At 43.4% G+C, this 23,578-nt stretch overlaps 1 protein-coding gene across 4 annotated transcripts in view; it reads left to right on the top strand.

Moving 5' to 3' along the window:
* The window catches only part of SLC39A11 (solute carrier family 39 member 11), a 460,542-nt gene that overhangs the window by 242,369 nt on the left and 194,595 nt on the right, over positions 1 to 23,578 (top strand). For all 4 annotated transcript variants that reach the window (XM_010360245.2, XM_030923374.1, XM_030923375.1 and 1 more), the window contains one exon: positions 21,351 to 21,521. In XM_010360245.2, the coding sequence (XP_010358547.1) occupies positions 21,351 to 21,521 (171 nt within the window). The remainder of the gene's footprint in view (positions 1 to 21,350; positions 21,522 to 23,578) is intronic.

Genomic DNA, 23,578 nt, shown 5'->3' with positions numbered 1-23,578 from the left:
CCCGGGGTGCTAGAAAAAAAACAAAAAACAAAAAAACAAAAAAAAACAGATGCTTATAATCTGTGTCTGATTTGCCTAAACCAACTCTCTGGTGGATGAGGCCAGGGAATCTACATTTTATGCATTTTGTCCATACATGCAAAGGCAAGGAATACGCATTTTTAATCCCCAGGTAATTTGTATTCATAGTGTGAGAAAAGGTGGCTCCGGTGAGGTGGTGTTGGCAAAGCCAATGCAGTCTTAAGAATCCGTTGGGCAAACAATTTCTTTTGAGATGGATTGGCAACTAACAGAGAGAACCTAGGGGTCTTAGGTTGCTTTGTGCTCGAGTATGGCGTGCGGAGAGGGTTCCGTCTCAGTGGCTTATACAGTGACTCAACTTTAGAGATGTTTTATGGGTTTTCCCCTGTTTTTCTGTTTTGGTGGCAGAGGGGGATGGTTAAAGTCATTTGGTGACGTGAGTGGAAAGGGGGAAAAGGAGACAGGAGAAAATCTAATTGAGCATTAACTTGCTTGAGCTTTGTGTTAAGACGTTGCCTGGATTTCAATTAAGTAAAGCACCTTCTTCCTCATCCCGGGTTGCTCCTGGGTTGCCATGGCAACCCACGCCCCCACCACCTGCCTCTGGCATGGACTATTCTGCAAGCCCGGCTGAGCCAGGACCTGACTCTCTGCAGACTCCGGGCTGCAGTGGCAAAATAAGGGACAGATATCAGAAAGGAGGTCAGAACTTGCCTCTTGAGGTGGTTTATGGGGTATACTCTAATAACTTCAAGAAAACATGACAGGCGGCTGTGTCTGGGTGGTTTGTTGGGTTCCTGCTCACATACTTTGGACTGGATTTGGGAGCCTTATGAGCAGAACCATCACAGGTTATTCCACACTCACTCTCCCAATGTCTAGGGTCTGAGTCCCTCGGATTTCCCTTGGGTCCTCCCAGAACAGAGTTTGTCAGAGTGAGTTGCATATGCTGACACTTGCTCTTGTGTTGCTCCTGGCTTGGTAAATGGGGGAGATGATGGAATCTGTCATCCTAAAAGAGATTCCAAGGAGAGGAACATGTTCTTGGCAAAAGGTAATTTGTTCCATTTGGGACAAGGTGCCCAAAATGAGAGTATAATGCCCAAGTGAAGATCCCCACTAAACAGTCAGCAAGAGGTCCGGGCTCTTGGGAGCCCAGCTTGGGAGTTTATTTTTAATGGGTTTCCTTTGTGTTTTCCCCTGGATCTATCTTCCTCCTCTGAATTACGTTACCTGGAGTAGCAATCAGACCTGCAGACTTCCAAGCCCTGCCTGGGTCTACCATGAAGTCCAAGAATCTGCACTTTGCTCAAGCTCCCCAAGTGCTTTTGTGGGGTTTTCTTGCTGTCTTTTTGTTTGTTTGTTTGCATGCTCAAGTTCGAGAACCACTGTAAAAGATCCTTAACTCGGGCTGGGCTCAGTTCCAGTCTTCTACCACACAGCTACTCACAGTCTGCCTCCCGCATGCACATGTGGCCTCAGCTTCCCACCTCTCTTTGTATAATAGGAGCCACAGGGTGAGTTGAGGATAACTGCCTCTTCATCTTCCAGCTCTGGGCACCCCCCCGCCCCACTTTTGTTTTTTTTTACCTTAGTGGACAGTACTTATCTGAACACTAGGAAAATCTGTATTTCTCAAGCCTTCATTTTTCAGCAAGACATGTCTGCCCGCAGCTGAAATGAAAAGAATACAAAGCTCTTAGCAGCCACCTTGCTCCTTCTCGAAACCTTTGCTGAATGGCATTTGTTTTCCATTAGGAACTAAGCCATTCTTCGTGTGTCCCTGTGGTCCCCGTCTAAGTAGGAACAGGATGGGAAAGGATGCTCCCAGCCTGGCGAACGTTTCTGCTCTGCTCCATTAATTCTTAGGGTTCACCAAGCAGGGTCCATTCTTGAACATCAGGGCAGCCTCTTTTGTCCCCATATTGATTTCACTAAGTCCCACGCTGTTTGATTTCTAATTTATTTTATTCCTCCTGTCTGAGAACCAATTTTTTTCTTGGCTGTGTTAGCTCCATGTAACCTCAGGTCAGCCTTTGCCTGTCAGCCTCCCTTCTGATCCAACACTTCCATCTCAGAAAGCAGAGGCTTCAAGAATTTAGCCTCCCTGCACTGGGAGTCTGTGTAGAACCTTAAGTCTCTTGGGCATCTTGGCATAGCACTGATTGGATTCATTAAAAGAAGACAGCCATCTTTTGAACATGCAATGGCCTCTGACTCAATAAAAAAAAAAAAAAAAATGGCAGAGAAAGAGATGTATTTCCCTTGCTGGGAGCTGCATTTGAGTTGATTCATGGTTTTGGTTTTTGGTTTTTTCAGGAACCAATTTTCCTCCTGACCATTTCCTTTCTTATCATTCATTTCTTATGGACAAATCCACAGACCACAGAGTGGTGCTTGTTCTTCCTGGCAATTAGCTTTCTCTTCCTGGCAATTAGCTTTCTCATGCTATTTCATTAAGTTTCAGTGTCTCAGGTGAATTTCTAAAAGTCATGTATATATACAATTTTTGAACAAAAATCAGCCTGAAAATAGAAATATAATGGCTTAATGAAATAGCATTGGACATATATATATATATCTCCAATGTGCGTGTATATATATATCCAATGTGTGTGTATATATATCCTATATAGCCTATATATATTTTATACATATAATGTGTTATATATAGATGGTGCATGTATTTATGCATGTATCTGTCTGTATATATCTTATCCATCTGTCTATCTGTCAATCTGTCTATCAAGCATAGTCTACTCTGGATAACCAGGCAGCCAGCATGCTTTAAGGATGCTAGTAACCTACTTTATTCCCATCTTCCTGGCTGCAGCATTTTTTAGGAAGTGCAAACTGGTATCAGTGTTAGCCTAAGTAAACGACATTAGAGGAGTGCATCCACTGTTTAAAAATAAAAAAGACAAAGTGACTTCGTATTCCAAAGCAGTATAGACTATCTTGAAGGGCACCAGCCCCCTCCTTTTATTGATGGAAAGTCTCTATTATCTTTAGCAGTAGGTGATCCTTTCTGAAAGTTGAAAATGTCAACATGAACGTGGAATTGTAAAGAGTGTTGCTATTATCGCCAAGGCACGCTTTCACTCTGCTGACATGGAGAATTGGCATTTGATGGTATTTGAAAATTCTGCACCAAATCTTATCATAATCTAATTTTTTTTCTCCTCCACCGTGGGCCTCTTGCCCTTTTGGGTTTAAGTTAAAATGGATTAGGGGTACTAGATGCCATTACTCTTTCTTTTATATTTTTTTAAGTGCAATACTAGTTCGTGGTAGAAACTACAGAATGTGGTTTGTGTTGTACGTGTAATGTGCTAGATGGGTCCTATACCTACTCTTACCCACTCTCCACAACAATCCTGTAGAGTGGGTAATACTATCACCCTCGTTTGGCAAGTGTGTAAACTGAGGCACAGAGGGTATCAATGAGCATCCCCAAAGATGCATAACCAGGAAATGGTCGCCCTGGTACATGAACATGTATGGGCAGAGAAACAGCTGCTTTACAGTGAGTGAATGCAGGTGGCCCAGGTTCTCAGTCCCCCAGAATCATTGTTCCTGCTTTCTTTGCAATGACACCGATTGTCCTCCTTGTCAATACCTCAGAGAAAAAGGAAAAGAGAAAAGCCTGAAGAAGTAAGAAAAGTGGAATGTGCAGCAAACCTGCTATGGGTTTTTTGCTTGTCTCCCTGATCTGTGCCTGCTGGGAGGACTGGATGCCTTTGGCTAGCATGCCAGTAACTTAGGCTGTCCCCACCTGTGCCCCCACTTGCCTGCACCCACCATCCTTTGATTTGATTGACAATCACCAGAAGAGGAACTGGAGAAAATGACAGACTCATAAACTGTGCCCAACTTTTAATCTGCATGTGGGCACATACATGTGTATATTCTGTCTCACACACATACACACACAGAATGAACATTCAGAAGAGATGAGTAAGGGGAAACTTCTGGGACTCACAGCCATTGTGGCTTTCTACCCTGGTACTCCTGGTGAGGGAAATGGTGGATCCATGTCTGAATCACTTTTGCTGATCCTGTGAACGGGAAGATGGTGGCAAGACTAGCAAACTAGCAAGATGCAAGCATGATCTGCCAGGAGCACCCACCATTGTGCAGGACTACTCTGTCGTAGTGCTGCCTGTGTGTTTTTCTTTCCATGCTTCACTACCCACCCTCAACTCAAACTTCGGCAAAAGTTTGCCACGATCCCATTTGACTTGTGTTCTCCTTCCTTCCTCCCTCCCTCCCTCCCTCCCTTTCTCCTTTCCTCCCTCCCTTCCTCCCTTCCTCCCTTCCTCCCTTCCTCCCTTCCTCCCTTCCTCCCTTCCTCCCTTCCTCCCTTCCTCCCTTCCTCCCTTCCTCCCTTCCTCCCTTCCTCCCTTCCTCCCTTCCTCCCTTCCTCCCTTCCTCCCTTCCTTCCTTCCTTCCTTCCTTCCTTTTTTGGAGTCTAGCTCTGGCACCCAGGCTAGAGTGCAGTTGCACGATCCCGGCTCACTGCAAGCTCCGCCTCCCTAGTTCACACTATTCTCCTGCTTCAGCCTCCCGAGCAGCTGGGACTACAGGCGCCCGCCACCATGCCCAGCTAATTTTTTGTATTTTTAGTAGAGACAAGGTTTTACCGTGTTAGCCAGGATGGTCTCAATCTCCTGACCTCGTGATCCGCCGGCCTCGGCCTCCCAAAGTGCTGGGATTACAGGCATGAGCCTCCGCACCCGGCTGATTGTGTTCTTTTTCATGGAGAAAACCCGGGTTCAGAGAACTGTCATTCTTCTTTAGTTAGGACCCCATTCTTGTAGTTTTTTTTTTTTTTTTTTTTTTTTTATTCTTAACTGTGGGAAGTTTACCTTTGTGCTGAGTTGTTTCTTGAGTGGATTAATAGCATGAAAATATTGTTGGGGAAATAGTTAGCTGATTAAGAAAACAGACTTTTTGAGGAAATCATTTAGCCGCATTTACATAATGTGTAAATTATGTGCATCTCAATGATTTGCTAATTACTCCTTAAGAGCTCATGCTGATTACAAATGAGCCCCACCCAATCTGTGAATGGTCCTCCAGCCTTGATAAGGCTTCACTTTCCTAGGCTTGTAGGTAACACTAACACAGGGATTATTTTCTCCCTTAAAGAATACAAGTGCATCTGTCCACTGCGGGTTGTCTGTGACAGAGTATATTTCATAATGACCTTCACTCTCTCCTCCAGAAAAGGGTTGTCTCTGATCCTCCTTGTGGAAGGCTGGTCCTTGGGTGGGCCTAGGCAATTCAGTTCTTCGGGAAACAGAAAGGCTCTAGATTAATTCTCTGTGGATCATTGATCACCAAAAGATCTGAGTCTTAAAGGATCTTAAAAGTCCTGCTTTTATTAGTCTATATCCGGGATCAGCAAAGTATAATTTGCAGACCACATCTGGCTTGCTGCCTGATTTTGTTAATAAATAAAGTTTTATTGGAATACAGACATACCAACTCATTGACACCTTGTTTGAGGCTGCTTTGGGTGACAATGGCAGAGTTGAGTAGTTGCAACAAAGCTGACCCACAAAATCTAACGTATTTCCTATCTGGACCCTTACCAAGAGAGTTTGCCAGCCCTTGATCTCTATGTTTGTAAAACAGGCCTTTGGATAAATAAATATTGGTCGATCAATAAGATAGGATATTGTGGAGTGAGGTTCTTAGCCTTAAAGAAGTTCATGAGCTCTTTAAAGATGTGCAAAATGTTCTGTGTGGGTGTGCATGGACTTTTTTTTTTTTTTCAGGAAAGAATATCCGTTGGTTTTCCTAATTCATTTCCAATGAATTACAGTATCCTGCTATGTGCCAGGCACTGTGTAGATACTGTAGCTGTGGTTGTGAGCAACATAGGCCCAGGTGCTTCTTCATGCAGTTTATGGACATGAGAGGTGGTGGGCCTAGAAGCAGATGATAGATAAATAATGTAGTTGAAAATGGTGAAATGTGATGGAAAATCAGGCTGCTTAAAGATAGCTTCCCACTTCATACCCATGTTCTTTCTGCTATATTATTTAAGCTGAGCTTGAAGAAATAATCAGAGACCACTCATGAAGATAACATTTATACCACAGATGTCTCAGAGTAGGATGCATTGGCCCTTTGAAGTTCAACTAACATTCTGCCAATTTTTTAAGTGGTAATTTATAATTCCTGTCCCGCTCACTTTTATTATCCTAAGCACCAAAGCTTACTAGAGGCCTGGAACATAACTGGATGTGCCCAACTTTGGAGTCATTTGAACAATGCACACACCTTTTTTCTTTTTTCTTTTTTTTGAGACGGAGTCTCAATCTGTTGCCCAGGCTGGGGTATAGTGGCGCAATCTCGGCTCACTGCAATCTCCACCTCCCAGGTTCAAGGGATTCCCCTGCCTCAGCCTCCCAAGTAGCTGGGATTACAGGCATGCATCACCACACCTGGCTAATTTTTGCATTTTTGGTAGAGATGGAGTTTCGCCACGTTGGCCAGGCTGGTCTCGAACTCCTGACCTAGTGATCCGCCCGCCTAGGCCTCCCAAAGTTCTGGGATTACATGTGTGAGCCACTATGCCCAGCCACATCTTTTTTTCTAACAGAAAAACAAAAAACAAAACAAACAAAAACAAACCTTGAGTACATATTCTTAGTTCTCTGTTTGACTACTGGAAATTCTGCACTTTGCCCATCTTGACCTCTAATAGCTAAAGGAAATGTGGTTGAGAACCACCGATACAGGAGAATATTTAATGATATGCAATATGTTCATGTTTTAATGCTATGGAAAATTATGCTTCAAAATTCAGCTGAAAAAATGTGTATGTGTATGGATGTATATGTGTTCATCTCTTTGTGGGCATATTCAGTATAAATATAAAAATATTAAGGTTTTTTTTTGAGATAGAGTTTTGCTCTTGTTGCCCAGGCTGGAGCGCAATGGTGTGATCTCGGCTCACTGCAACCTCCGCCTCCCAGGTTCAAGCGATTTTCCTGCCTCAGCCTCCCAAGTAGCTGGGATGACAGGTGCCCGCCACCACACATGGCTAATTTTGTATTTTTAGTAGAGACAGAGTTTCACCATGTTGATCAGGCTGGTGTCAAACTCCTGACCTCAGGTGATCCGCCCGCCTTGGCCTCCCAAAGTGCTGGGATTACAGATATGAGCCACCGCACCTGGTCAAGATTTAGAATTTTTTAAAGGTTGTCACCTCTGGGTGATGAATGATTTTTAGTCCTTTATTGTGCTTATTTTCTAAATTTTCTCTAATGTATGGGAATTTCTGTATTAACAAAATATTTTCATAAACCTTAAGAGAAAATTTCGGGCACAATGAGATACCATTTCTTCTGGGCAAATGCATTTGCTCCTCATTTAGTGGACATTCTTATTCCGTGAGCAGTTGGAATGTGCTGTCCCTGAAGCTCATCTTGGGGAATTTCTTGGGCTAGAACAGAATTCTGGAAGTACTGGCACTGGAAATAGCTGTTCTCTCCAACTCACAGGGGGTGAGTGATCATTTAGGCAAGCTGAGTCAGAGGCTGTTGCTGCCCTGGAAGGGGAGAGTGTTTATGCTAGAAAGGGCCTTGAAGTCCATCTAATTTGGCTCCTTTACAGATGGAAGCAGCTAAGACCTTTAGGGGTTGCAACCACTGCTAGGGTTTCACACAGAAAACTGGAGATAGAATTGGCCCATGGATTCTATGCAGTGGATTCCATTCATCTGTGTCTTTCTAAAGGGAGAGGAAGAGCTGGGGTAAATTTGATGGAGTCCAGAATACTGAAGGAATAAATGGCGAAGGACATGAATAAGGCTTCCCAAGGGTGGCCTTTCCCCTGCTCCTCCCTTCCTTCTCCCTCCCCTTTTCCTCCTCTGGCTGCTGAGCACCATATCCCTTGGCTGTGTTGGGGAATCTCTTCTCCCCACCTCGTGGGTCTTGGTGGAAGGCAGACCTGCCTTTCAGAATAGAAGGTGGATTTCAGGCTGGGTGTGGTGGCTCACACCTGTAATCCCAGCACTTCAGGAGGCCAAGGTGGGTGGATCACTTGAGGTCAGGAGTTTGAGACCAGCCTGGCCAACATGCCAAAACCCCGTCTCTACTAAAAATACAAAAATTAGCCAGGTGTGGTAGTGCACACCTGTAATCCCGGCTACTCAGGAGGCTAAGGCAGGAGAATCGTTTGAACCGGGGAGGCAGAGTTTGCTGTGAGCCAAGATGACTGCACTCCAGCCTGGGTAACATAGTGAGACTGTCTCAAAAAACAAAACAAAACAAACAAACAAAAACAAAACAAAATACACACCAAAAAAAAACCCCACCAAAGTTGGATTTCAGACATTCCCTTTCTTGGGTCCTCTTGCAGCTACAGGTGACTTTGGCTTGGCCAGTCAGATGGACTTAATAACAGACGGGGCTGCCAGCAGGGGGCCAGCATTGTGTCAGCAACCGAAGCTGAGGCATTTGATGTCCAGCACCAGGGACAGAGGCGCTGCCCCAAGGCTGTTGCCCTGGCATTTTGTCTGTAGAGCGAGAAGTCCTGGTCTGCCTTGTCCCTGCCTGGGTTCTGGACTTTGCGGCTCCAAGAGGGCAAGTGCCCCTTGAGTTCCTCAGGACCCTTCTGATGAATGAGTAGCTGCTAAACTCGCCCAGGTAAAACCTCAGCTTTCCTGGCCTTCTTGTAATAAAGACAAGAAGCAAAACCTACATTTCCAGGCATGTGCTCGTCTTTCTCGTTTTCCGTTGTCCTCTGCAGTGATGATCCTGTGTTTGGCACCAGTTTTTTATACCCTGAAAAGCCAGAAAACCCAGACATCAAGAAATATCTATGGAATTTTAGTGCGATTTCAGCCATTTTAGTTCCACATTTCCCCTTCACTTATGGGACCTTTGATGAAAGATTCTCATTTTTAGTGTAATTTACAGAATAGAATACTATTTGCAAATACTGGCAATGTGTATACTGTCTCGATTGTAGCAACTAACAGTTTTCGTGGATATTGTCATGTTTTGATTTCTGGCCACCAACTCCTAGGACAAGAGAGGAAGTGGGAAATTATATAACTAGAGAGATGTGTTTGAGGCAGAGCCTTAGGGAAGATGCAAGAATTCCTTGGTTTGGGGGAATTTCTTTTTCTGTCACCTCCTCTGCTGTGGTTGCATTTGCTTGTCTATCCCACTTGTGATAGCCCATATTCTCTTTAAAAAAAAAAAAAAAGAGAGAGAGAGAGAGAAAAGATTTCTATTTGATATAAGAAAATGGTTTCTATCAGGGCAATTCAATTCCTTTCCACCTTCTAGTCTTAACATTCTTTGCTGTCCCCGTCCCCTCTGTATCTTTGAAACAGAAGCACATGTATCCTTCGGTGCCCAGGTATAAATAATATAACTAAGAATCAAGTATATCCCTGTTCATTACCCTGAGACACCCGACAGTAATAGTTGGACTGAAGTCTATTTAGGTTCGGAGGAGGTATCTGGACTAACTTGTAGTTGGGCAGTCTGAAACATTGATGTTCAAAATGTGGTTTGTGGCCGGGCGCGGTGGCTCAAGCCTGTAATCCCAGCACTTTGGGAGGCCGAGACGGGCGGATCACGAGGTCAGGAGATCGAGACCATCCTGGCTAACATGGTGAAACCCCGTCTCTACTAAAAATACAAAAACTAGCCAGGCGAGGTGGCGGGCGCCTGTAGTCCCAGCTACTCGGGAGGCTGAGGCAGGAGAATGGCGTGAACCCGGGAGGCGGAGCTTGCAGTGAGCCGAGATCCGGCCACTGCACTCCAGCCTGGGCGACAGAGCGAGACTCCGCCTCAAAAAAAAAAAAAAAAAAAAAAAAAAAAAAAAAAATGTGGTTTGTATCAGAATCATCACGGGGTGAGTGTGGATTGGAAAGGATATGGCTTGAACAACGCAGATTCCTGAGTCTGTCTCCAGAAGGCTCTAGTAGCTCCAGGGTGGGTCCAGGAGTCAGCGTTTTGGGAGCTCCCACTATGACACTGCACCAGGTGGTCTTCACCCAACACTTTGAGATGCAGCAGTCAAGGCTGTTGGCCGTTATTCTTAGAACTAGAGAAGATGACGGAGCAGCAGTACCTCAAGGGCAAAGTGAGCCATGTGACAATTAAGTTAATATTATCAGTTGAACATGAGCCCTGAAGTAGGTACTATTCTCTTGTCCACCTCCTCCTTGACCTGGTAATAGACAACCATGTAAGTTGAGCAAGGGGCTACCATGGGCAGTTTGGGATTCCACTGCAAAGCTCTTGTAAGTATTGATGTTCCTCAAAATGTGCTTTCTCCAGTAAGTGTGCTGGGACTTTTTTTTTTTTTTTTTTATCAAGTACATGTCCTTGAGTGGTGGACCCTGTGGAAGCTATGATGGCCTCCCTCCCACGGGACATTTGCACTGACCATGCATGTTCAGGGCGGGCTGAGAAGAAGTGGAGAGGTGACTCTGGAGCCCATGTGGGATTTATTTTTAGACCAAAATTAATTCATCGGGAATGAGCTCATGCTCATGAAATGGTTTTTTGTGCCTTTATGAAGTAGAAGAGCTCACCTGGTAGGTGGACTTTTAATATTATTGGACATTTTGGCTCTGTCACCTGAGAGTAGAAATTATCTTACTTAGATACTTGGAATAAGGAACACTGTAGTGGGTGGTCTGCTTAATGGATGTGAAATCTTTAGCAAACAGTGAACCCAGTTTCTCTTCTGTTGGTGCATTTAATTTTCACCAATTATGCAGATCTATTTGTATCTGTGTTGTCACTAAGCAATTGCTTATTCATAAGCATCAGAGGTAAGACATAGATGACGTTCCATGCCTGGGAAAACATGTACTGACTACAATAGAGTCAGCCTCCTTACACAGGCAGTGTTTGACCTTCTGGTAATCACGTGGCTTGTGATTATCAGCGTGATAAATGGAAATATCTATTGTAGTTAAAAAGCTTATTAATACGTTCGTGATCACATCACCTAAACTTCAGATGTTTCTCTGCCTAAAGGTTAGGAACTAAACATTATATATATATATATATATATATATTTTTATTTTTGAGAGGGAGTCTCGCTCTGTCACCCAGGCTGGAGTGCAATGGCATGATCTCGGCTCACTGCAACCTCTGCCTCTGGGGTTCAAGCAATTCTCCTGCCTCAGCCTCCCGAGAAGCTGGGACTATAGGCGTGTGCCACCATGCGCAGCTAATTTTTTGTAGTTTTAGTAGAGACAGGATTTCACCATGTTAGCCAGGATGGTCTCGATCTCCTGACCATGTGATCTGCCTACCTTGGCTCATAATAAATATTTTAGTTATCTTTCTATGAAGTTTTCTTGGTCTCCAGTGGAATCTTCTCCTGCCCTGCGCTACACATGGCCCATGTAGTACATCCTGCATAGATTTTACATGGACATGAGTGTGTGGCTGCTCTCAGGGTAGAGTGCAGTCAGCTTGCCCAACTCCATAGAACTTGGGCCTTGAATTGGGTCTGTGGAGCAGGAAGTCCTGGTCTCCCTTGTCCCTGCCTGGGTTCCCAAGTGGGATCTACATCTCCAAGAGAGGAAGCACCCCTTGAGCCCCTCAGGGACTCAGGTAGAGTTGTCAATTCAAATGCAGGTTACCTTGCTAAATTTGAACTTCAGATAAACAATGAATATACCTTGTAGCATAAGCAGATCCCATGCAATATGTGGGACATACTTACACTAAAACAATTTTGGTTTTATCTGAAATTTAAGCATAACTGGGCATCCTGTCTTTACTTGCTAAATCTGGCAACCCTAGCAAGGAGCCTGTCCACAGTAGATGCTTTGTACTTGTGTGCCCTGATTACAAAACTCCTGTGTTGTTTACAAGAATTCCCGTGCTATGGGGGAAAGAAGATTAGAGAAGCTCTTGTACATCATCTTCTTTTGAAAAGAGTGATGTTTCTCATACTGAAAGGGGAAAAGCTAGGCTGAGGCAGGAGAATGGCATAAACCCGGGAGGCGGAGCTTGCAGTGAGCTGAGATCCAGCCACTGCCCTCCAGCCTGGGCGACAGAGCGAGACTCCGTCCCAAAAAAGAAAAAAATAAAATAAAAACAAAAAGAACGGGGAAAAGCTGGAAGCTATTCCCTTGGAAATTGGCACAAGACAAGACTGCCCTCTCTCACCACTCCTATTCAGCATAGTAATGAAAGTCCTGGTCTGAGCAATCAGGCAGGAGAAAGAAATACAGGGCATCCAAATAGGAAGACAGGAAATCAAACTATTCCTGTTTGCAGATGGCATGATTCTATATCTAGAAAACTCTGTAGTCTTGGCCTAAAAGCTTCTTTAGCTGATAAACAACTTCAGTAAAGTGTCAGAATATGCAAAGTGTCAGTATACAAAATCACTGTACAAAAATCACTAGCATTTCTATATGCCAACAATAGCCAGCCAAGCCGAGAACCAAACGAGGAATGCAATACCATTCACAGTTGACCCCAAAAGAATATAGTACCTAGGAATACAGCTAACCAGGGAGGTGAAGGATCTCTACAAGGAGAATTACGAAACACTGCTCAAAGAAATCAGAGATGATACAAACAAATGGAAAAACATTCCATGCTTGTGGATAGGAAGAATGAATATTATTAAAATGCCCATACTGCCGCAAAGCAATTTACAGATTCAATGCTATTCCTATCAAACTACCAATGACATTCTTCACAGACTAGAAAAAACTATTTTAAAATTCATATGAAACCAAAAAGGAGCCCAAATAGCCAAGGCAATCCTAAGCAAAAAGAACAAAGCTGAAGGCATCACATTACTCAACTTCAAACTATACTATAGGACTACAGTAACCAAAACAGCATGGTACTGGTATAAAAACAGACACATAGACTAATGGAACAGAATGGAAAGCCCAGATATAAGGCTGAACATCTACAACCATCTGATCTTTGACAAAGCTGACAAAAATAAGCAATTGGGAAAGGACTTCCTATTCAATATTAATAGTGCTTAGATAACTGGCTAGCCATATATATAGAAATTAAACTGGATCCCTTCCTTACATCATATACAAAAATCAACTCAAGAAGGATTCAAAACTTAAATCTAAAACCCAAAACTATAAAAAACCCTGGTAGACAACCTAGGAAATACCATTCTGGACCTAGGAACAGGGAAAGATTTCATGATAAAGATCCCAAAAGCAATTGCAACAAAAGCAAAAATTGACATGTGGGATCTAGTTAAGCTTAAGAGCTTCTACACAGCAAAAGAAACTATCAACAGAGTAAACAGACAACCTACAGAATGGGAGAAAATTTTTTGCAAACTATGCATCTGACAGATATAATATCTACCATCTATAAGGAACTTAAACACGTTACAGGAAAGAAACAACCCCATTAAAGAGTGAGCAGAGGACATGGACACTTTTCGAAAGAAGACACAGACATGGCCAAAAAGCATATGAAAAGCAATATCAACACCACTGATCATTAGAGAAATGCAAATCAAAACCACAGTGAGATACCATCTCACACCAGTCAGAATGGCTGTTATTAAAAAGTCAAAGAATAACAGATGCTGATGAGGTTGCAGAAAAAAGAGAATATATACACTGTTGGTGGAAGTGTAAATGAGTTCAACCATCATGGAAAGCAGTGTGGCAGTTCCTCAAAGTGCTAAAAACAGAACTAGCATTCAACCCAGCAATCCCGTTACTGGGTTTATACACAAAGGAATAGAAAGCATTCCACCGTAAAGACACATGCACATCAATGTTCATTGCAGCACTATTCACAATAGCAAAGACATGGGATCAACCTAAATGCCCATCAGTGACAGGTTGGATAAAGAAAATGTGGTACATATAAACCATGGAATATTATGCAGCCTTAAAAAAAAGAATGAGATCATGTCTTTTGTGGGAACACAGATGGAGTTGGAGGCTATTATCCTTAGCAAACTAATGCAGGAACAGAAAACCAAATGCCAGTTGTTCTCACTTACAAGTGGAAGTTAAATGATGAGAACTTGTGGACACAAAGAAGGGAACAATAGACATGGGGCCTGCTTGAGGGTGGAGGGTGGGAGGAGGGAGAGGATCAGAAAAAGTAACTATTGGGTACTAGGCTTAGTACCTAGGTGACAAAATGATCTGTACAACAAACCTCCGTGACATGAGTTCACCTATAGAACAAACCTGCACATGTAGCCCTGAACCTAAAAGTTTTTTTTTTTTTTTTTTTTTTAAACAAATGTGGTGTCTCACACCTGTAATCCTGGCACTTCGGGAGGCCGAGGCAGGTGGATCACCTGAGGTCAGGAGTCCAAGACCAGCCTGGCCAACATGGTGAAACCCCATCTCTACTAAAAATACAAAAATTAGTCGGGTGTGGTGGTACATGTCTGTAGTCCCAGCTACTCTGGAGGCCGAAGCAGGAGAATTGCTTGAACCTGGGAGGCAGAGGTTACAGTGAACCAAGGTTGCGCCGCTGCATATCAGCCTGGGTGACAGAGTGAGAATCTATCTTTAAAAAAAAAAAAGTTTTAATATTGAAAGAGACAATTACCTGAGAAAATTAGCTTTTAGGACCACACTATATAGTTCCTTAAGGAAAGCAGGTTATACTTTTTTTTTTTTTTTTTTAAAGGCTTTATAATGTCTTGAGGAGTCTCAAAAAGGAATTTTAAAATTTGAGACTAAAACTCCAACTTGGCCAAGTGGATACATCTGTCTGATGTATAATAATACCTGTTACTCTCAGCTAGGTCTTATTGACCAACCTAAATGGATCACAGGAAAATTACCAGTGTCTGTAAAGAATTAGCTAATCATATTACTGTTATTTAAAGAGGCCTCATTTGGGCAGTGGGCATCTTACAAAAGAGGAAAGAAATATGCCTGAAACTCTGAAAAATGTTCCACCTCACTTGTAGTCAAAGAAATACACATTAAGCGAAATGTCATTTCCCCCATAAATAAATACACATTTCAAAATGAGAAATACCAGGGCTAAGAAGTAGCATAATGGAAATTGCACACTGTTCATGGGTAAGTGACACAGCCTTCCTGGAAATTTATTAGGCAATTGTATCATGGCCTTTTGATCAGCAGTTCAACTTCTGGGAACTTTGTCCAAATTCTAATTGTTTGTATAGTTAAAAGTTTTACAATGATATTTATAAGAAAAACAGTCTAGAAATAGCTGAAAAGTCCAATGATACGAGAATGTAAATAATAATTTGTGTTACCTGAAACTATACTGATTCTTTGGGAAACAGGAAGGCAGGGACAATATAAGCTGATCCCCTTCTATTCTGCTTTTGATCGGCCTTTGGTTTTATTTGTGTATACATGTTACTTAGTGAATATATGTTGCTGGCCACTCTTCATTTTGTTTTGTAACAGGGGTTTAGAAAGAGTTTTTCCAGGGATTTGATGCTTTCTGCACTTAACAAATGACGATTTGCCATTTGTGCTAATCCAGCCAAATCATCTCCAATGATATCGTGGGAATGTTGTGAAAGCTCTCTCTTGGCTAGTGCTCTGTTAATTAGCATTGCCGTATTCATCAGAGGCCTGCGATTCCATCACTGGGCCCATTAGATTTAGCCGGTTACACCATCTCAGGGACCATGTACATTCTGTGTTGCTGGTGTGATTGGGCCCATGGGCTATGAAAACGGAGATTAACTTGGCATTTATCTAGCAAGATGTTCTCAGTCTGAGGTTCTTGAATCCATAAGGTCCCAACAATTATTTCAAAATGGTCTGTGTAGTTTTTGCTGGATTGTAACTTTCGCTGTACTTTCAAAGGTGGTTGCTGATCCAAGCTGGTTTGGGGTCATTCACTAGAGGACTTCAGAGACTTCTGCTCTGCAGGGAGGAAGCCAGACCTCGAAGGGCAGAGGCTTACCTGGGCAGTAGGGTTTGCTGATGACCCCTGGGCTTGTGCCTGTAAGACCTGTGTCTGCTTTTCTCCATCCTGTGATGTTTTGTGACCATAATAATGTTTTCTGTTTTGGGGAAGAGGAAATCAGGGAAGCGGATGCATCAGAAAAGGTCACGTGGTGATTCCGTGGGAAAAGTGAGCCTGGGACTTCTCTGTTTCATTGTCATCCTCACCCTTACCTGTAGCACTGTGGTTCCTTTCCAGGAAAGATGGAGTGGGAAGGATGAGAGGCTGAGCCCTGGCAGTGGGTCCTGTCTTTGTGTGAATTCTTAGATGCTTAATTACAAATTAAAAAATAAAATTTTAATGATGGGCAACTTTTTTTCCTAACAACAAAGAATCTTTTCATTCTCCTTTCCAAAAGAAGTATAAGCCTATGTTTAGCATAGGTAAATATTTTCTGCTTGTAGCTACTTTATGCTTAGAAATAGTAGGTCTAATGGGTTAAGAAATACTACCGTTACAAAATGTTTCAGGTTTGTCTGCAAGTAAGAATGATTATAGATATGAGATTTCCGCTGAGTCTCTCCCCACTCTGGTCACAGGCAATGAGAGCTCACCAGACTCTCTTTCTCACTGCAGCAACTGCTCCCACTACCTTTTTTGGTAAGCCATGAGCAGTTCAGCCTTTGCTCCACCCCTCCCACCCCCTTCATCCCCAGTCAACCATGAGGCCCTAGTTAAAAGAGGCAAAGATGCTGAGTCGACTCCTGAGTCCACTGCAGACTGGCTGTGTGACCTGGGACCAGTGACTCTGCCTCTCTGTTCTTCAATTTACTCATTCGTTAAAGGGGATTAATCTCTACTTCATGGGGCTTTTGTAAGGATTGAGGACTCATTGAAGATGAGTTCCCAGTATTACCCGTGAACCAGCGTCTCTGATGTTGTTTTGCTTCTGCGTTTGACATTGGCTATTTCATCCCTAAATGAAATAGTCCCCCTTCTATTCCTCCTTCCCAAATCCCACTTCAAACGTGCCCAAACCTTTCCCATTTCAAGAAACCTCACGAGGTTCTTGTCACTCTGGCACACCCTCACATCCCACAGTGTGCTTGGCAATTGCCTCCGCTAACGGATCATCCTTTTCCCACGCGCTAGCATTTTACTTGATGGGTGTGCTGGTTGAACCAGCCTTACCAGGAGAGGCAAGAAAATTCATTGCTCACGACGCATCATACTCTGTAATGATTTATTTGGACTAATCTTCCTTGTTACAGACTCATTAGTGGCTGTCACCAAATGGTGGCTTATTTAACTTTCACAAGGACGTGAGGCATTCGCACCCTCCTGTTTCCTACTAGGGAAGGCATTGACGTCAGTTTTCACACATTGGAAGCCCGGGGCCAGGCGTGCGTTTTAATTTTGAGGAAGAACTCTTTATGCTCCTTGATGTTCCTTTGAAACACAAGCATAGTGCTAGAATTTGCTCGTGGTGCCTCTGAGGTCTGTTGTTCTCTGTGCGGCATCTGGAGGAGATTCAGAGTAGGATCCTTTCGTGACATTGACAAAAACAAGTGCAACCGTTGGTGATTGTTACAGTATGTTTTGCCCCTTAGATTGGAGGGAATTCATGTGTGTCTTCCCTGTCTGCCCTCTCTTAAATTGTAAAATCCCCAAGGGGCCAGGTGCAGTGGCTCATGCCTGTAATCCTAGCACTTTCAGAAGCCAAGGCAGGTGGATCACTTGAGTCCAGGAATTCGAGACCAGACTGGTCAATGTGGCAAAACCCCATCTCTACTGAAAAAAAAAAAAAAATACAGAAGGCCGGGCGTGGTGGCTCACGCCTGTGATCTCAGCACTTTGGGAGGCCGAGACGTGTGAATCACGAGGTCGGGAGATCAAGACCATGATGAAATCCCCTCTCTACTAAAAATACAAAAAATTAGCCAGGCAGGGTGGCGGGCACCTGTAGTCCCAGCTACTTGGGAGGCCGAGGCAGGAGAATGGCAGAATTCGGGAGGCGGAGCTTGCAGTGAGCCGAGATCGCACCACTGTGCTCCAGTGTGGGCGACAGAGCGAGACTCCGTCTCAAAAAAAAAAAAAAAAAAAAAAATACAGAGGTTAGCTGGGCATGGTAGCATGCACCTGTAGTTCTAGCTACTCAGGAGGCCAAGGTGGGAGGATTGCTTGAGCCTGGGAGGTGGAGGCTGCAGTGAGCCTAGATTGTACCACTGCACTCCAGCCTGGGCAACAGAGTGAGACCCTGCTCAATCAATCAATCAATCAATCAATAAAAAGTCTCCAAGAGAAAAGATTTTTCTTTTGGCCTCTATCAACTCTCACTGGAGAGCATCTAGTGTAGGCCTGTGTGCTCAGACCAGGCACAGGAAATCAGGCGTCTTTGCTGACTGATCTAGGAGAAAGCTGAGGACCCTCCACCATGACCCAGGTTAGTTCATGGACAGCTCTCGGGGACTGCTTTGCTCGTATCTTTAGCGTCTGTGAGCTTGAAATCCCAGATGTTTAGTTCAGTTTCTCGACCAGCATCTGCAGCCTGAGTCATCTACATATTGTCTACTCGAAATGTATAAAACCCCTCCCCGCTTGTGTGCACCATTTTGGATCAGCAACCGCCTTTGAAAGTACAGCGAAAGTTACAATCCAGCAAAAAATACACAGACTATTTTGAAATAATTGTTGGGTCTTTATGGATTCAAGAACCTCAGACTGAGAACATCTTACTAGATAAATGCATACATACACGAAGGAGATCTAATATCTCAGGATGTCACTGAGTAGCAGTTGTATGCACCCACACGCACATATACATACACACATGCACACACACACATACATGCATACACATGGTGTGGATATCACACAATGACCGTGGAGCTTCGCCTCGTGTAAATACTGTCTGGGAGGAGTTGCTATCCAATTGAGACAGCTGAATTCTCTACAGGCTAGTGTTGTGAGTCAGGGCTACTGACCAATGGAGGACTGGCATCCTTGCATTGTGGAGGATCAAAGATCTCCCTTTTCCTAGTGGAACTGAGATTCAGCTGTTAATAAGAGAGAAATGATTGGGAGCTGGGGAGGAGTGAGTCTACTTGCCTTGTACTTTCTTACTTTCCAATCTGTACTTGTATGATTTGAGTAAATAAATACAAAATGATTTTATTTTTCTCTTTTCTTTTTTCTTTTCTTTTTTTTTTTTTTTTTTGAGACGGAGTCTTGCTCTGTTGCCCAGGCTGGAGTCCAGTGGTGCCATCTCAGCTCGCTGCAAGCTCCGCCTGCCAGGTTCACACTACTCAGCCTCCGGAGTAGCTGGGACTACAGGCACCCACCACCACGCCCAGCTAATTTTTTGTATTTTTAGTAGAGACGGGGTTTCGTTGTGTTAGCCAGGATGGCCTCGAACTCCTGACCTTGTGATCTGCCCGCCTCAGCCTCCCAAAGTGCTGGGATTACAGGTGTGAGCCACCGCGCCCGGCCACAAAATGATTTTCAAAAGAAGTTTTGTCTTTTAATGTTTTTTAATTTATTTAAGCATTAAAGGCTTCATGAATTAGGCAGCATTCAAAACTAGAAGACATTCAGAGAGCTCTGCCTTTTTTGAAGTTCGAGCAGGAAATAAAGTATAGAAATAGCTTAATTGGTTACAGTTAGGCATTTACCTTGTTTGGACATAGTCTGATCAGTTGGCTGCCTGTGGTTGGCTGAAGTTTGGCTGCCTGTGATTGGTTGAAGCTCGGCTGCTTGTGATTGGCTGAGAACTAGCTATTACAAAATATATATACTCCTAATGAGATTTTTATTTGTATACATACTAAGTTAGGCTGTAGTTCACTATGAAGCAACTCAAAGTACAGCCTCAGAGCAATGGTCTCCTGCTTATTTAATTTAATAGACATGTGAGTTATGTTTGTTGGGTTATTTTTTTCTCCCAATAGAGGGACCCTTCTTTCTCTCTGTGCCATCGCATGTTTAAGATTCACTCAAGACCTATATCCTCTAGAAAGTCTTCCCCACAAATCCATCCCACGCTGTGAACTGAAGGCTGGATGCTCTCTCCCACTCTTGTCCTCGCAATTTCAAATCCACGCAATTTGCCTCCATTATGAATAAACAAATAGCCCAGGGGACCGTGGATATTTAGGAGAAGCTGGTTGTAAGAATGACATTCTTCCAATATAAGCCAATTTGTAAAGGCATTTTTAAAAGGAAGGTTTGCTCAGGAAACCCAAGGGCTGGGTGCTATGGGTGGCCTATGAATGTCTATGGCACGTGGGCTGCAGTTCTGCCCTTCTCTCTCCTTACCTCGGGCTGCCTGGTTTCCCATCCCTGCTTGTTGATGTATATCTGATTCCTTCTGATTGTCTGTCCAGCCGCTTCCCTCATTCCACTGTGGCAGAGCTGCTCGCACATCATGTGATTTTTCAGATTCAGCTTGCACGTTGGAGTCGCCAAGTCTCCCTGGGGAGGGATTCTGATTGGCTGAACCAGGCATCTGAATTGGCTCCTATATATCAGTATGACCAGGAGAGCAGGGTCACATATTATGTAATTCTGCAGGGCCATGGGAGAGGGAACATGATAGTAACAATAACTATCGACACAGTCAGCACTTAGTACATTCTAAGCACTTTCAGACATTGTTGCATTTAATCCTCACAAAACCCTTATGACATAGGTAATCCTATTATTCTAGTTTTACGAATCAGGAAACCACAGCACAGGGAGGTGAAATAACTTGTTTGGCACTACACAGCTGACCAGTGGCTGAGTCAGGAAGGGAAGCAGGCAGCATGGTTCTGGAATCTGTGTTTCTAATCATGACTCAACATTGCTTGTCTTAAACAAGCATTGCTAGGATACCACATCTTCATCTTTTTTATCCTTCTTGGTACCTATGCATTGGGCACTGAATGCCTTTTCAATGATTTTCTTTTTCTTTTTCTTTTTTGAGACAGGGTCTTACTCTGTCACCCAGGCTGGGGTGCAATGATGCGATCACAACTCGCTGCAGCCTCAACTTCCGGGGCTCAAGCCATCCTCCCATCTCAGCCTCCCAAGTAGCTGGGACTACAGGTGCATACCACCATGCCCGGCTAATTCTTTATTTTTATTTTTTGTAGAGATGGGATCATGCCATGTTGCCTAGGCTGGTCTCGAACTCCTGGGCTCAAGCCATCTGCCTGCCTCAGCCTCCTAAAGTATTGGGATTTCAGGAGTGAGCCACCATACTCAGCCTAGTCAATTAATTGTTTGCTGAATGAATGGATGCCTGAATGAGAGAACACACAGAACCCTGCATAGTCTGCAGGAAGTTCGGGGGTAGAAGCTTCTTCCTGCTGTAGCTTGCTGGAGAGTTAATGTGCCCATGTTCAAAGCGCTCTCTTTCCCCATCTCTCTCTCTCTCTCTTTTTTTTTGCTCAGACAAGAGTGAAAATGGTGAGGCGTATCAGAGAAAGAAAGCGGCAGCCACTGGCCTTCCAGAGGGTCCTGCTGTCCCCGTGCCTTCTCGAGGGAACCTGGCACAGCCCAGTGGCAGCAGCTGGAGGAGGATCGCGCTGCTCATCTTGGCCATCACTATACACAACGTTCCAGGTGAGGTCTTGTCCGTGAGCGCGCCAGCCACTGCCTGAAGGTAAAGTCATTTGTCAGCACAATTGTCTGGCTGGAAAAGGGGAATGGGCAATTGTGACGTGGGTCCTTCTTGGAGCGGAGTGAAGGTGGCAGTACAAATCTTTCTTGACTTTATTTTTAGCTCATCACAGCTTGATCATCATATGTGAAAACTTCCCATTCCAGTTCATTTAAACAACTTTTACCTCCTTTTTTTGACATATTAGTTACCAAGTTATTTGGAGCATAAATTCATAACTGTTACATGATTGCTGTGGAGGGTGTCTTCTATAAATACTGGATATCTCTGGTTCTGCTTAATGCTATTTGAAAATATAGTTGACCTTTGAACAACACAGATCTGAACTACATGAGTTCACTTACACTCAGATTTTCTCCCACCTCTGCCCCGCTGAGAGAGGAACACCAACCTCTCCTCTTTCTCCTCTTCCTCAGCCGACTCAGTGTGAAGATGAGGAGGATGAGACCTTTATGATGACTCCCTTCCACTTAATGAATAATAAATATATGTTATCTTTCTTATGAATTCCTTAATAACATTTTTTTCTTGAGATTGCTATATTGTAAGAGTACAGTTTATAATACATATAACATACAAAATATGTATTAATTGACAATGTTATTGGTAAGACTTCTGGTCAACAGCAGGTTATTCGTAGTTAAGTTCTGGGGAAGCCAAAAACTCTATGCAGATTTTCTACTGCACAGGGAATCAGCATTCCTGACGTCTGCATTCTTCAAGGGTGAACTCTATTGAGTTCAGTATAATTTGGCACTGATAATTGCCTTACCTGCCTTCTTTATGTAGGCATCTTTCTGAAATGTTCTTACCAATCCTTTCCTATTTAGCATTTTAGAGTAATTTCTTTTATGTCTTTTTTTTTTTTTTTTTTTTTTTAAAGACAGAGTCTTGCTCTGTCCCCCAGGCTGGAGTGCAGTGGAGCGATCTCAGCTCACCGCAACCTCTGCCTCCCAGGTTCAAGCGATTCTCCTGCCACAGCCTCTTGAGTATCTGGGATTACAGGCGTGCACCACCAGGCCCGGCTAACTTTTTGTATTTTTAGTAGAGATGGGGGTTTCACCATGCTGGCCAGGCTGGTCTTGAACTCCTGACCTCAGGTCATCCACCTGCCTTGGCCCCGCAAAGTGCTGGGACTACAGGTGTGAGATACCACGCTGGCCTGTTTTATGTCTTTAGATGTATTTTAATTGGAAACAAAGGACATATTAATGCCTTATTTCAAAAATAATGAATGTTTCTTTTAGAGCAACTAGAAAACATGATTAAGGATAGGAAATGATAGATATTTTTAAAAATAAATAAATTGAGGGAACCTGAGCAATTTGGGATGCATTTTGAAATTCCAACTCTCTCACTTCCTAATGAAGTTATCTTGACAAATTGCTTGAACTCCCTGAACCTTGATTTTCTCATCTAAGAAATGGGGATAATGCCACAAGTGGCTTATTCTGAGAATTAAATGAGATGCTAAATATACACACAACTTTCAGTACAGTGCTTGGGAATACTATGCAGCCATAAAAAAGGATGAGTTTGCGTCCTTTGTAGGGACATGGATGCAGCTGGAAACCATCATTCTTAGCAAACTATCACAAGAAGAGAAAACCAAACACCGCATGTTCTCACTCATAGGTGGGAACTGAACAATGAGATCACTTGGACTCGGGAAGGGGAACATCACACACTGGGGTCTATCATGGGGAGGGGGGAGGGGGGAGGAGGGAGGGATTGCATTGGGGAGTTATACATGATATAAATGATGAATTGATGGGTGCTGACGAGTTGATGGGTGCAGCACACCAACATGGCATAAGTATACATATGTAACAAACCTGCACGTTATTCACATGTACCCTAGAACTTAAAGTATAATAAAAAATAAAAATAAAAATAAAATAAAAAAAAAAAAAAAAAAAAAAAAAAAAAAAAAAAAAGAAAAATGGGAGCCATTGTTGGCATCAGTGATACTCCTGCTGCCTCTTCAGCCATGATTTCC

Source organism: Rhinopithecus roxellana, chromosome 19 (genome assembly GCF_007565055.1).
Source record: "Rhinopithecus roxellana isolate Shanxi Qingling chromosome 19, ASM756505v1, whole genome shotgun sequence".
Taxonomy (NCBI): domain Eukaryota; kingdom Metazoa; phylum Chordata; class Mammalia; order Primates; family Cercopithecidae; genus Rhinopithecus; species Rhinopithecus roxellana.
This window is presented reverse-complemented; position numbering and strand designations above follow the sequence as displayed.